This window comes from Myotis lucifugus, unplaced genomic scaffold (genome assembly GCF_000147115.1).
Source record: "Myotis lucifugus unplaced genomic scaffold, Myoluc2.0 scaffold_365, whole genome shotgun sequence".
NCBI lineage: Eukaryota > Metazoa > Chordata > Mammalia > Chiroptera > Vespertilionidae > Myotis > Myotis lucifugus.
Window position 1 is genome coordinate 24,235 of NW_005871413.1, and position 15,396 is coordinate 39,630.

A 15,396-nucleotide genomic window follows, 5' to 3' on the forward strand; every position below is an offset into this window, starting at 1 on the left:
CATGCAAAAAAAAAAAAATTCTGAATAATCATTTGTCTCCATTCTGACAGGTTGGTGTGACCTTTGAGGACATTGCCCTGTACTTCTCCAGGGAGGAATGGAGGCTCCTTGATGAGGATCAGAGGCAGCTGTACCTGAATGTGATGCTGGAGAACTTTGAACTTCTATCCTCCCTGGGTAAGACCCTCGCTCTCACCAGTGACCTGGACTTGACTTTACATATCCTCATGCCCCTTTACACAGGGTGTGCTCTGTCCTCACTGCTTGACTTTCCAGTTTTTTGGGCCCTTGCTGTTCTTGGTAGGTCTGGTTTGTTTGCTTTGGCCTTTAATTTTTCTGCAATCACAACACCTCCTGTACTGAACTACTTGGCAGGGATTTGTGGTTGGTATTGTGGCAGGTTGCCCAAAGGATTCCACCTTGATTAGTGAGGAAAAGCATTCTTTATATTCCTGTTGGTCATATGTGCATATTATTGGGAAAAATTCCTCTACATCTTTAGCCTATTTTTTTTAAAATATATTTTATTGATTTTTTACAGAGAGGAAGGGAGAGAGATAGAGAGTTAGAAACATCGACGAGAGAGAAACATCGATCAGCTGCCTCCTGCACATCTACTGGGGATGTGCCCACAACCAAAGTACATGCCCTTGACCGGAATCGAACCTGGGACCTTTCAGTCCGCAGGCCGACGCTCTATCCACTGAGCCAAACCGGTTTCGGCTAGCCTATTTTTTAAAAATATATTTTTATTGATTTCAGAGAGGAAGGGAGAGAAACATCCATGATGAGAGAGAATCATTGATCCACTGCTTCCTGCACGCCCCCTGCTGGGTATCAAACCCTATTCAGGCATGTGCCCTATTCAGGAATCGAATCCTGACCTCCTGGTTCATAGGTTGACTCTCAACCACTCTGCCATGCTGGCCGGGCTAGCCTATTTTTTATTTACTTTCAGTTTTTTTATTTTATTTCAAGAAAAATGATTTTATTTATAATGTTACATGCAATAAACATCAATTATTCAAGAAAAATGACCATATATGTAATAATTATAATTCAAGAATAATTATAATAATATTACCAAAATTGTATCACAAAAGTTGTAGGAAATACTAAAAATCTGCAAATAACTGGATTACTTCTATTATATTGTAGAATATTTTTTACCCTCTAACTCTACTTTTGTTCATCAGTTTATGTTGTTCATTATATTCCAAAAATGAGTGAGATCATATGATATTTATCTTTCTCCAACTAGCTTATTTCTTTTAATATGATGCTTTTTTAAAGTCTATTTTGTCGGATATGAGTATTGGTACTCCAGCTTTTTTTGTTGTTTTCCTTTTGCATGGAAAATTATTTTCCATCTCTTCACTTCATCCTGTGTGTGTCTTTTGTTTTGAGGTGGGTCTCTTGTAGACAGCATAAAGTTGGGTCATGTTTTTGTATCCATTCAGCTACCCTACACCTTTTTATTGGAGCATTAAACCATTTACATTTAGAGTTATTATTGAGAGATACTTATTTATAGCCATTTTAATTCTGTATGGCTAGGTTACTTTCTCTGTTTCTTCTTCTCAGCAATCCCTTTAGCATATCTTGTAATGCTGGCTTGGTGGTGATGAACTCCTTGAGCCTTTTTTGTCTGGGAAGCTCTTTATTTGACCGTCTATTTTGAATGATAGCCTTGCTGGATATAGTAATCTTGGTCTCAGATCCTTGCTTTCCATTACCTGAGTACTTCATGCCATTCCCTTCTGGCCTGTAGAGTTTCTGATGGGAAATCAGGTGTCAGCCTTATGGGAACTCCTTTGTAGGTAACAGTTTTCTTTTCTCTTGCTACCTTTAAGATTCTCTCTTTGTCTTTAATTTTTCTAGCCTATTTTTTAACCATATTTTTTGGTTAATGGGTCTGTTGAATACCTTCTATATTTTATATATTAAATTTTATTACATACAGGTACTCACTCTTCTTTTTGCATGTGCTTAATTGTGCTTTGCAGATATTTTAAGGGTTTTTTCTTTTGGTTTTAATATTTTTTTTGACTTCAGAGAGGAAGGGAGAGGGAAAGAGAGATAAAAACACCAGTAATGAGAGAAAATCATTGATTGGCTGCCTCCTGCACAGGCCCTACTGGGGATGGAGCCAGTAACCCAGGCATGTGCCCTGACTGGGAATCGAACCTGGGACATCTTGGTCCATGGACCTGGGACCTCTTGGTCCATGGGACGACACTCAATTCACTGAGCCACCACAGCTGGGCTTGGTAGTATTTTTGTTTTTACAAATTCAATGTTTTTGGCAATCCTGCATTCAGGAAGTTTAGTGTGGCTATCTTTCCAGCAGGCTCAGATGCTGTTGACCAGTGTGAATATAAGAAATATTCAAACCTGGAAATAATTTTTGTGAGTTTATTTGGTCGAAACTTTCAACAGTTTGTAAGAAGCAAAATCTCAAGGCATTGATATAATGCTCCAGAGAATGGCAGTTTTGCATCTTATTTGATACATTACAATCAAAAGAGCAGGCATAGCTGGGTTACATGAAATTCATTGGTGATTGATTAAGTAGGCAGAAGAGAACAAAGTGGGGCTACTTCTGGTATTGGATAAAAAGTAAAATGAAAAAAAAAGTAAAATGATAAATCTTTTACATAGTTGGGTACAGGATATTCAATAATAATCAATATTAATATGATGAAAACAGCAATGAGAGAGAGTATTTGTAGTCTTTGCTATGGTGCATTTGGTTGTGCCCTGAGGAATCCCAAAAAGGGCAGTTACTCTGACATTCCAAAGGGATGTTATCATAAATGCAAAAGATGATAGGGTAAGTTAAGGTAAAGATTCACTTTTGTCGTTGAATATTCCAGCTGAGGACATGTCTATCTGTCATTAACTACTTTTTTTTAAAATATATATTTTATTGATTTTTTACAGAGAGGAAGGGAGAGAGTTAGAAACATCGATGAGAGAGAAACATTGATCAGCTGCCTCCTGCACACCTCCTACCCGGGATGTGCCCGCAACCCAGGTACATGCCCTTGACCGGAATCGAACCTGGGACCTTTCATTCCACAGCCTGATGCTCTATCCACTGAACCAAACCTGTTTTGGCTGTCATTAACTACTTTTAGTTAGAAAGTTTTAATTTCAGACCATCCTTTGTGGTCACTTTAGGTCTCTGAATTTCCCTGAGCTTGTAACTCTGTACTGATAAAGTATTTTTCACACAGAGTAGTTGTGTTTTATTAGCCTGCAGTATATGTTACCTTGTCTTTATTATTTAATTGGAACTCCAAATACTTGTGAGAATTTCTTTCTATATCTCAATATTCACTTTTTGTGGAGATCTGACTGAATCCACAACATCTCCAAGCGATATGTTCATATGACTTGCAAGTATTTTCTCCCATCCTGTAGATTGCCTTTTTAAAAAATATACTTTTATTAATTTTTACAGAGAGAAAGGGATAGGGATAGAGAGTTAGAAACATCAATGAGAGAAAAACATCCATCAGCTGCCTCCTGCACACCCCCTACTGGGGATGTGCCTGCAACCAAGGTACATGCCCTTGACCGGAATTGAATCCAGGACCCTTCAGTCCACATGCCGATGCTCTATCCACTGAGCCAAACCAGCCAGGGCTAGATTGCCTTTTATTTTTATTTTTTTTAAAATATATTTTATTGATTATTGATTTTTTACAGAGAGGAATGGAGAGGAATAGAGAGTTAGAAACATCCATGAGAGAGAAACACCCATCAGCTGCCTTCTGCATGCCCCCTACTGGGGTTGTGCCCGCAACCAAGGTACATGGCCTTGACCAGAATCGAACCTAGGACCCTTCAGTCCGCAGGCCAATGCTCTATCCAATGAGCCAAACTGGTTAGGGCTAGATTGCCTTTTAATATCATGTTGTTAATTGCTGTTGTGATGTGAAGACACTTTTTCATTTGTTGTTGTTTAGACTGTTTAGTTTGCCCTCTTTGCCTGGTGGTGGTTGTCACATTCAGAAAATCATGTCCAAAGCTTTTTCTCTAGGTTGTTTTGAAGTAGTTTTAAGTTTGGGGATTGTCATTTAATTATTTTATGCAGTTTGAGTTTATTTTTTTTCAGTGGTGTCCAGTTTTGTTGTTTTACCTGTGAATAGGCACTTTTACCAGCACCATTCAGTGAAAAAACTATCTTTTCTTTCTTGTGTGTCTTATGGTTTTTGTCAAAGGATACTTGAATGTATGTGCCTGGGTTTATTTCGGTCTTCTCTGTTCTGTTCTGTTCTGTTGGACTGTGTTTCTATGTTTATTCCAGCTACACACTGTTTGGTTGCTTTGGCTTTGTAATAGATTGAAGTCAAGAAGTTTGATGCCACCTGGTTTGTTCTTGCTCAAGTTTGCTTTTGCTCTTCCAGGTCTTTTGGTTCCATACATTTCAAGATTCTGTTTTTGTTTCTTTGTAAAATACCATTGACATTATCATTAGGATTGCATTTAATCTGTAGATTGCTTTGGGTAGTATAGATGTTATAAGGGTATTAAATTTGAAATCCTAAAGCACAGATGTCTTTCCATTTGTTTGTGTTTTCTTCCATTTTTTCATCACTGTCTTGAGTTCAATGTACAGACCTTTCACCATTTTGGTGGAATTTATTCCCGAGTAGTTTATTATTGATTCTATTGCAAACTTGACTACTTTCTTCATTTCTCTATCGAAGAATTTATTGTTAATGTGTAGAAATGAAACTGATGTTTATGTTTTAACTTTTACATCCTGTAACCTTTCCAAATTAATTTTGTCTTTAAAATTTTTAATTTTTAAATTTAGAGAAATGAAGTGTGACAGAGATAGACAGAAATATAGAGGTGAACATAAATCTCTATTCCACTGATCTATGCATTCATTGGTTGTCCTCTGGGTGTGTCCTGAAGGGAGATCAAGCCCACAACCTCAGGATATTCGGACCACACTTTCACAGAGCGAGCCACCTGGCCAGGGCTCTGAATTTGTTTTTAATTTCAGAAGCTCATAGAGGGATCTTAACGTTTTTCTCGAAGTAGATTCATGTCATCTGCCAACATCTCATATGATACCTTGTGGTTCACACTGTCAGGTGTAATACCTTTTTTTCTTTTCTTTTTTATAAAAGCTCCTAGCTAATTTGAACTATGCTTCTTTTTGGTTTTTAAGATTCTGAAATTGATTTTTATAAAAATAGGGAGAGGGATTGTGAGAAACATGTAATGAGAGCAAAACATTGATTGCCTGTCTCCTGTATACCCCCTACCAGGGATAGAACCTGCAAACCCAGCATTTTTCCAGAGCAAGAATGTAATCGGCAAGTTTTTGGTGCATGGGATAATGCCCAACATACTCATCCACACTAGAGAAAAGCCTTATAAATGCAATGAATGTGGGAAATCTTTTACCAGGAGCATTGACCTTCGTCTTCACCAGAGAGTTCACACTGGAGAAAAGCCTTATAAATGCAGTGAATGTGGGAAATCTTTTACCAGGAGCACTGCCCTTCAAGTTCATCAGAGATTGCACACTGGAGAAAGGCCTTATGAGTGCCATGAATGTGGGAAATCTTTTTCCTGGAGCAGTACCCTTCGTTGTCATCAGAGAATTCATACCGGAGAAAAGCCTTACAAATGCAATGAATGTGGGAAAAATTTTATCACAACAGGTCACCTTCATCAACATCATCAGAGAATTCACACTGGAGAAAAGCCTTATAAATGCAGGGAATGTGAAAAATCTTTTCCCACTAGCGATGACCTTCATTGTCATCAGAGAGTTCACACCGGAGAAAAGCCTTATAAATGCAGTGATTGTGGAAAATCTTTTACCAGGAGCACTGCTCTTCGAGATCACCTGAGATTGCACACTGGAGAAAGACCTTATGAGTGCAGTGAATGTGGGAAATCTTTCCCCAGGAGTAGTGACCTTCGTCTTCATCACAGAATTCACACTGGAGAAAAGCCTTATAAATGCACTAAATGTGGGAAATCTTTTATTTATAGCACTCTCCTTTCTCGTCATCAGCGAGTTCACACTGGAGCAAACTCTTATAAATGCAGTGAATGTGGGAAAACTTTATCCACCAGCATTGCCCTTCAAGGTCATCAGAGATTGCACACTGGAGAAAGGCCTTATGAGTGCAGTGAATGTGGGAAATCTTTTACCACTAACACTGGCCTTCACTGTCATCAGAAAATTCACACTAGACAAAAGTGTTATAAATGCAGTGAATGTGGAAAATCTTTCACCTGGAGCACTGCTCTTCATCGTCATCAGAGACTTCATACAGGAGAAAAGCCTTATAAATGCTGTGAATGTGGGAAATCGTTTGCAAGGAACTATAGTCTCCAATATCATCATCGAGTTCACACTGGATAAAGACTTTATGAGTGCAATTAACATGAGATATCTCTCAGCCAAATTTCTAAATTTGCTCTGCAGTATGAGTTCACATGTGAGACTTTTCTTAGATGTGTAGGAAATGTGTTTTCTTAGTTATTACTTAACAATAGCATAAGAAAACTAGAGGCCCGGTGCACAAAATCGTGCACGGGGGAAAGGGGTTGTCCCTCAACCTGGCCTGCACCCTCTCCAATCTGGCACCCCTCAGGGGATGTCCGACTACCGGTTTATGGAGCTGGCAGTCGGACATTTCTCTCACAATCTGGAACAGCTGGCTCCTAACAGCTCGCCTGCTGTCTGTCTGATTGCCCCTAACCGCTTCTGCTTTCCAGCCAGATTGCCCCCTGACCACTCCCCTGCCGGCCTGATTGACGCCTAACTGCTCCCTTGCTGGCCTGATTGCACCCAACTGCCGTCCCTTGCTGGCCTGATCGCTCACAACTGCTCTCCCAGGCCAGCTTGATTGCCAACAACTGCCCTCCCCTGTTGCAACCTGCCTCCTCTGCTGGGACCCGCCTCCTTCGTGAGAGGCAGCGGAGACGCCGGGACCAGCCTCCTCCACGCTGCACAGAGCTGCAGGACCCCCAGGCCTCTTCACACGGAGTGGGCCCCAGGCCCCACCTCCATTGTGTGTGCAGCCATCTTGTAACAACGTTGCACGAGGGCATGACGCCACCAAGGCTTTTATTATATAGGATTTGTGAAGTCTCATTTATCTGAATTGAATCTCATACATTTAAATACCTACATTATGTAAATTCCCCATAAGTGTTTTTGTGGGTTTTTTTGTTTTTCTTTTTATTTTGGAACCGTATGTATCTATGTATCACTTTCTGAAATACTTAGATGTGCTTCCAGATCTATGTCAATGCATATTTCTGTTACTAAAGGTATTTCATCTATACCACCTATATGTTCCTACAGATGGAATCAGTCACCATCCTCTTGTGCCCAGGGAAGGTAACTCTGTTGTCTAATTTGTTGGAGAAAATTACGAAGATCTGAGCCCTTAGTTCTTAATTCTTTTCTGTTATTAGTTGCCACATAGGACTGATTAGTATTGGCCCCAGGAAACATAATATTGCAGAGGAACTGCTATTTTTAGAGACACACATTTCCTAGATGCCAGGGATGAATTTATTGAGTGCCGAAGTCATCAATGGAAGAACTGCCACTCTCATGTCTCTTTGGTTTGTAAAATAATGAAGGCTTTTTCCTAAGTCTTCTTTAATTTTGGGTGTAATATTTACTGTGTGTTAGCTTATAAGGAGATCTCAGCTCTCCAAACATGCTGAGGTGAAAAACTTTTATGGGGCCCCAAACAATCTTTGCTCTTGACAGAACAGTATGGTGTAGAAATTAACTTAGCAAGTTTTTGCGCAATTTACATTGCTGCCCGTATTTTCCTTAGAAACACTGTGGACTGTGGACACTCTAGTCCTCATATGAATATGGAAGCTTTGAGGTACAGAGGGGGTAACTGTGACAACCTTGAGTATATCTTCAAGCAGCATGAAAATTTTTCTTGTTTTCAAGGGATGCTGCCAATATATTTGAATCTCCAGCAGACTCCCTAGAGCTCCCTGAATCTCAGTTGGCTGAATGTGACATGCAGATGATTGATGGCGCTTACTTTGGCCTTCCAAGATCAATAAAAGTAACAAGCTGAGTACTTGTTGCCAGGATTCCAGGGTTAGATTTTCAAGCATTTTCTCTTTTAATTCTCACAACAACCTGGGCAAGTGGAAACTCATATCAAATCGCTGATAAAATTCAGTATCAGAGAAATGAAGTCAGCTCCCCAAGTTTACACCACAGACAAGTGTTAGATTCAAGGGGCTGGATTTTAACCCATTGTTTTCTCTAGCGCCAGAAACAGTCTCTACCCCTGATGAGCAGCCCTCACTGGAGCAGGTACGGTATGAGGACCAGGGTGGCTCAGCTGCAGCTCCTGTTTCCATGGTTGCAGTTATGCTTTTCCTCCCATTCCCTTCACATTTCAGACCACTTACCTTTGGCCTCCCTCTGTTGAGGGGAACGCCATCATTTCTCAGCTGCAGTGGTTTCTCCAGGGGAATCTTCTTTCAGAGTGAGCTGCATTTGTCTGCCTCCTTTTTGATCCCAGCACAGAGTTTGACCCACAGGAGACCTCGGATATTTGGGCTGGGCCTCTGCAACTGCGCCCACATGTTGGGTGTCATGCTGTGATCCCATCCACTGTGATGAATTTGTTGCCTCAGCTTGACCCTGCAAATGATGCTCCTATGTGGCACTGACATTCACCCTGCAGGAGTGGATACAACTGGACATGAATTCTGGGGCCTAATATTCGGAAGTGATGCTGGAGTCCTACATGATCCCAGTCCCTGGATGGGTGCTCACCTCTTATTCATGCATAGGACCCACCACCATGTGATTCTGTCCGCTATGTCCCTACTGGCTGAATGAGACAATGGCTCTCACTGTTTTCTCTGTAGCCCAGATCATGTTATGGGCCCACTTCCTACTTCCCAGTCTCCTGTGTCTGCACCCTGGGTCTTTGGGTTGGAACAGAATCCTTTTGAGTACGAGCCTTCACTGCAGTGCACAGCACACTGCACCACAACTGAGGTCCTTACTGTGCTTTTCCTGACAATCTACCCTAACTGACTATCCACAACATTTTTTTTTAATACATATTTTATTGATTTTTTTACTGAGAGGAAGGAAGAGGGATAGAGAGAAACATAAATGAGAGAGAAACATCGATCAGCTGTCTTCTACACACTCCCTACTGGGTATGTGCCTGCAACCAAGGTACATGCCCTTGACTGGAATCGACCCTGGGACCCTTGAGTCCGCAGGCTGACGCTCTATCCATTGAGCCAAACCGGTTAGGGCTATCCACAACATTTTTTGACGGTGAAGGTGGTCTTTCAGGTGAAGGTGTTTGCTATTTTGGCTAGTTACTCTTTTTCTGAGTTGTTTCCATGTATATGGAGGTATACATGTTAATAACTTTTTGGTGGTTTTTGCCCCGTTAATCTGTATTCACCAATTTAATTATTAGAGCAACCAAAGAACCTAGAAAAGAGGAAGGAAATATTTTGACTCTACAATGTCATTTTTCTCATTTTCACCCACTTAACTCCTTAGAATAAAGGAATACTGTTAGGGTTTGTCAAGTGATGTGGGCTGTGTAAGAATTCACAGCAAAGAGAAGACATGCAGAGAGAGTTTATTTCACTTTCCAAGATTGGAAAGGGCCAAGTATTGCTAGTCAGTACAGGACAGGGAAGAAAGGGTGGCTTCTGCTTTCCAGCAGTGCCTTTGGGTAAGGACAAGCAATGCAGAGGCCTTGGGCCGTGCTGAAGTTTATATGAGGGGCTTTCTTTAAAATTTTGTTTGTTTGCTTTCCAGGAGATAGTCTGGCAGATGTATAGGGGAGGTGCGTTATCAGTATTTTCCCCAACCCTATAAAATAATACAACAAAAGTTATGAAGAGTTCAAAAGAGGGTGGTTTGAATGGGCGGAGGGAAGAAACTTTCTACTAACTAGAGATTCCTTGGTACAAATTATCCCTGAGGTGTGAAAACAGCAGGGAGAATGGGTGGCAAGAATGCAGCCTTGAAAGTAGCTTATCATGTTCTGCATTTTGAACAGAGGAGCTGTTTGAATTAAAGGAGCCAACAATCTTGGGGTTTAATTAACAGGTGCATCTCATAAATAGTGGAAGGTCACAGCCAAAAAAAAAGATTTTTTTTTTGTCATTACAAATACCTCGACCACTTTTAGAATCTAAAGCTTAAGTTATTTATCTCTTTTAAAATAATTATTTTATTGATTTCAGAGAGGAGGGAGCAGTAGAGAGAGGTAGAAACACCAATGATGAGAATCATTCATTGGCTGCCTCCTGAACATCTCCAATGGCATGGAGCCCAAAACCCAGGCATGTGCCCTTGACTGGAATCGCACCTGGTAGCTTTTGGTCTGCAAGGCTTTGCTCTATACCCTGAGCTGAACTGGCTAGGGCCTAAGGCTTTATTGACATAAAGAGTGAATACTTCTAGGAGTCCAGGTAAAGGGACACCAACAATACTGGGGGCATCGTGTTAAGGAGGATGTCAGCAATGGGTCCTGGAGGAAATCAACCACTCATTGAATTTTCTCTTGAACTCACAGGTTTTAACTCCCCAGTATGGACAAAAATGATGGCCCATAGTAAACCTAGCAAGCTCAGGGAGCCTGTCATGGCATGGTCAATCTTACAAACTCAGAGGCCAAAGGTAACCATATAGGATGGTTTGAATTAAAACTTTGTAAGTAAAAGCTTATCTCGGGTAGTTATGTCCTAACCTTGTTTTAGTGTTTTGTTTTGTCTTTTTGCAAAAGTCAACTTTTACCTTATTGAGCCTGCCTATTGTCTTTTTGCATCTAAGATAACATGCCTTTGGATTTTCAGGAAAATTTCCGTTTTACAGACTCCCTAAGGGCACGATCTCTCAAGACAACAGTCCACACAGCCCCAGTTGTTATTGTTATAAGTTAAATATTAACTGTTAACTAATCAATAACCTTTTACAAAAAAAGTCTGTGTCTATTTTTTTTTAACTTTTTGTCCAATCTGTCAGATTTCCCTCCTCAGCCCTCCCCTAATTTATCACCAATGAATTTCATTTAACCCCCATATGGCTTCTCCTTTGAGTCTAATGTATAAAAAAGGTGCAAAACTGCCATTCTCCTGGGCATTAATCTGTTGTTATTTTGCTTCTTGTTCATTGTTGCCAGCATGGGTCAAATTGAAGCATAGTGGTCGCTCCTTTGAAAAAACTGCTCTTTGAATTACTCTGTTATTCTTAGACAGTCTCTTATTGTGTAGGTCAACATTGTTAGTTTTAGACTGTAAAATAACTTTGTTTTTTGTTTAAATAGAAAAGATAAACCTTTAATCTCCAACATTTATAGGGAACTCATACAACTTAACAAAAGGAAGATAAACAATCCAATCAAAAAATGGGCAAAGGACCTAAATAGACACTTTTTAAAAGAGGACATTCAGAAAGCAAAGAGACATATGAAAACATGGTCAAAGTCACTAATCATCCAAGAGATGCAAATCAAAACAACAATGAGGTACCATCTCACACCTGTCAGACTGGCTATCATCAAATACAAGTGCTGGAGAGGATGCGGAGAAAAGGGAACACTCATGCACTGCCGGTGGGAATGCAGACTGGTGCAGCCACTATGGAAGACAGTATGGAGTTTCCTCAAAGAGTTAAAAATGGAACTCCCATTTGACCCAGTGATCCCACTTCTAGGAATATATCCCAAGAAACAAGAAACCCCAATCAGAAAGGATATATGCATCCCTATGTTCATAGCAGCACAATTTACCCTAGCAAAGATCTGGAAACAGCCTAAGTGCCCATCAGCAGATGAGTGGATTAGAAAACTGTGGTACATCTACACAATGGAATACTATGCTGCTGTAAAAAAGAAGGAATTCTTACCATTTGCAACAGCATGGATGGAACCGGAGAGCATTATGCTAAGTGAAATAAGCCAGTCAATGTAAGAAAAATACCACATGATCTCAATCATTTATGGATATAAGACCATTATAAACTGATGAACAAAAATAGATAACAGAGGCAGAGCAGCATCGAACAGACTGTCAACTACAGTGGGAAGGCTGGGGAGGGTTACAGGCCCAGTGGGGAACGTAACTGCACCCCGAGGGACTGCTAAGCAGGCAATGTTAAACCCCCGCGGCCCCCTGCCACTGGGGGGTAGGGGCCCCGGGGGAATCCCAAGGGTGGTCGGGGGGGGGGGGGAGAAATATGTAATACTCTTTGTAATACTTTAAGCAATAAAATAAAATAAACTATTTCTTCCATAGGGAAAAAAAATTTTTTAAAAAGATGAACATAACTGTCTGACCTTGCAAGCTAGCCATCTAACTGATACACTGGTATTGATGCTAGGTGTCTATAGATATGATATGGAACTCAAAGTTACAAGTTGTCTGTATAGATATGACAGGTGTTTGATTGGATACGATATGTACTCAAGGTTACAAGCTGTCTTACACAGAACTAGGAGGATATAAAAAGGAAATACTCCCTCCTGTGTTTGTTCAGAATTTGACAGAGGTAATCTGCTCTGAACCTGTGTGCAATAAAGATGACTACTAAATAATTGGCTCATTAGGGGTCTTGTCCAACTTGGACAAGGAAAATCAGAAGATCTTAAAGCAGGTCAGTATATTTTTCTCCTTATGTAATTCCTCTGAAATTCGGCAATACTTAATAAATAAATCATGGCCATACATTTCTTTGCATAAATTCAGTAAGACCAGTTTCCAATAGTTGACCAAAAACTTTGAGAGGAGTATCATGTTTTAAAGAGCCCTGTCTGAACTCTGAAGACTTGAAGCCAATAAGAGTGCCATGGAGCCCTGACCGGCTTGGCTGAGTGGATAGAGCGTCGGCCTGTGGACTGAGGGGTCCCAGGTTTGATCCCGGTCGTCAAGGGCATATACCTGGGTTGTGGGCACATCCCCAGTAGGGGGCGTGCAGGAGGCAGCTGATCCATGATTTTCACTCATGGATGTTTCTAACTCTCTATCCCTCTCCCTTCCTCTCTGTAAAAAAAAAAAAAGAGTGCCGGCCGTAACCGGTTTGGCTCAGTGGATAGAGCGTCGGCCTGCGGACTGAAGGGTCCCAGGTTCGATTCCGGTCAAGGGCATGTACCTTGGTTGCGGGTGGTTGGTTAGAGGAAAAGGGGGGGCAGTAAGGGCATCCCCGTGGCTGTCTCATCGATGTTTCTAACTCTCTATCTCACTCCCTTCCTCTCTGGAAGCCTAGGGCATGGCCTTGGGTAGAGCCACTGCAGGTGAGGAATTCACCTAACTCAGCAGATACTGCGGACAGGCCTGATGGCAGCTGGATAGCTTAGCTTTTTGGCCCTACAGGGCACATTAAGATTCAATTATGTGCCAGAACTGGTTTGGCTCAGTGGATGGAGCGTCGGCCTGCGGACTGAAAGGTCCCAGGTTCGATTCCGGTCAAGGGCATGTATCTGGGTTGCGGGCGCATCCCCAGTGGGAGGTGTGCAGGAGGCAGCTGATCGATGTTTTTCTCTCATCGATGTTTCTAACTCTTTATCTCTCTCCCTTCCTCTCTGTAAAAAATCAATAAAATATATTTAAAAAAAAATTCAATTATGAAATTCTGGCAAAGGTAGTCAGTTACCATTCTTGTTGTGTTTATGCAAACAATCAGGCCAAATTGAATACAGTACATAAATTGGTCTTGATTTGGCTCTTTTGATAAACATAGAGGTATTTTGAGGAGAAAAATTCTATTTCAATCGAGGTTATTAAAACTAAAATGTTTTCTTTCCCTTCCACCAGACCATTTGTTACATTTTGTCTCCGCCAGGTTACCAGCCCACCTCCTTCTGTGCCCAGGCCTCATGACAGACAGCAAGGATCTCTTGGCTTTGAAAAGAAAACTTTGTCCCTTCTCAGCACGAAGCAGCTACAGAAGAAATCCAACATCCATTTTCCCCGAAAGAATTCAGAGCCAGGATCCTTGAGGTGATATATCAGGCAGTAAGACAGACATGAGCAGAGCAAGGAAGATGGGCCAACTAGCACTACCAGATATAACTAAGTCTTTCCACCTCTACCTATGTGAGACAAGGGGACTCCCCAGAAGCAAGAGGGAACTAGGCTGCAGATAAAGCAGCCCAGGAGGCTGCCCTACAACCAGTGGGGCCTCTACAGATTCTAGTGACTCTTCCACACCCTGACCTACCAGCTTACATGGAAACCCAATGTAGAAAAGCTGAAATCCATAACCAATCTCCAATCTTTACTAAAGTTCTTTCTTTTTTTAAAATATATTTTATTGATTTTTTACAGAGAGGAAGGGAGAGAGACAGAGAGCCAGAAACATCGATGAGAGAGAAACATCGATCAGCTGCCTCCCGCACACCTCCCACTGGGGATGTGCCCGCAACCCAGGTACATGCCCTTGACCGGAATCGAACCCGGGACCTTTCAGTCCGCAAGCCGATGTCTGGTGGTGTTATGGGGGACCCTTACTTGTGGCCTTGCCCAGCAAATGGAGTGGAACTTGCACTCTGATAAATTCACTATCCCTTTCACTTTGGGATATCATAAACCTTTTTCAGTAGACAGACAGACTAGGAAGAGGACAGAGTGCAGGGGCTCCTTTGATCCCCATATACACACAGATCCCATTGGGGTTCCAGGAGGGGTGCCAAAAGGAGTTTAAGGCTAGAAATCAGATTGCCACCGGGTTTGAATCTGTCCTGTGCTGGTGGCCCACTCTGAACAAAAAAGAGTGAGGGACCAGTCACGTGCATCAGGGATTATAAAGCCAAGCAGACCATCTGCTCTGTGCCTGGGCTTCCAGACCATGTGTGTGCACCTTTCTACGTAGAAGTAAAGATATTTGTCTTGCTGCCTGCCTCCCGAGTATGTTTTGTGTTCTATCAGGACCCCTGAATTGGGGGGATCGCCTTATTTCTCACAGCTCCTCTTTGGAGTTTCCCAGAATGCAGACCTGCACAGAGAATTCTCCACCCAGAGAAAGCCTGCCAAGAGTCCTTTAAAAACCTCTGACACCGCCCTGACCTGTTTGGCTCAGTGGATAGAGCGTCAGCCTGCGGACCGAGGGGTCCCGGGTTCGAGTCCAGTCAAGGGCATGTGCCTTGGTTGCAGGCATATCCCTAGTGTGGGGTGTGCAGGAGGCAGCTGATCCATGTTTCTCTCTCATCGATGTTTCTAACTCTCTATCCCTCTTCCCTCCTTGGCTGGAAAAAAATCAATAAAATATATTTTTTAAAAAAACCCTCCTGACACCATCTTTGGGGGGCTGGTGCCACTTGAGGGACTTAGCCCATCTGGTATTCCAGAGGACCTAATAAATTCATAATTTCTCCACCTCCTTTTGGG

General features: G+C 41.8%; 1 protein-coding gene across 1 annotated transcript in view; it reads left to right on the forward strand.

Moving 5' to 3' along the window:
- Window positions 1-15,396, forward strand: part of LOC102421612 (putative uncharacterized zinc finger protein 814) — a gene marked incomplete at its 3' end in the record, with an annotated part of 45,051 nt that overhangs the window by 9,483 nt on the left and 20,172 nt on the right. The window contains exons 2-3 of the mRNA XM_023764983.1: window positions 51-177; window positions 5,292-6,396. Coding sequence (XP_023620751.1) covers window positions 51-177; window positions 5,292-6,396 — 1,232 coding nt within the window. The remainder of the gene's footprint in view (window positions 1-50; window positions 178-5,291; window positions 6,397-15,396) is intronic.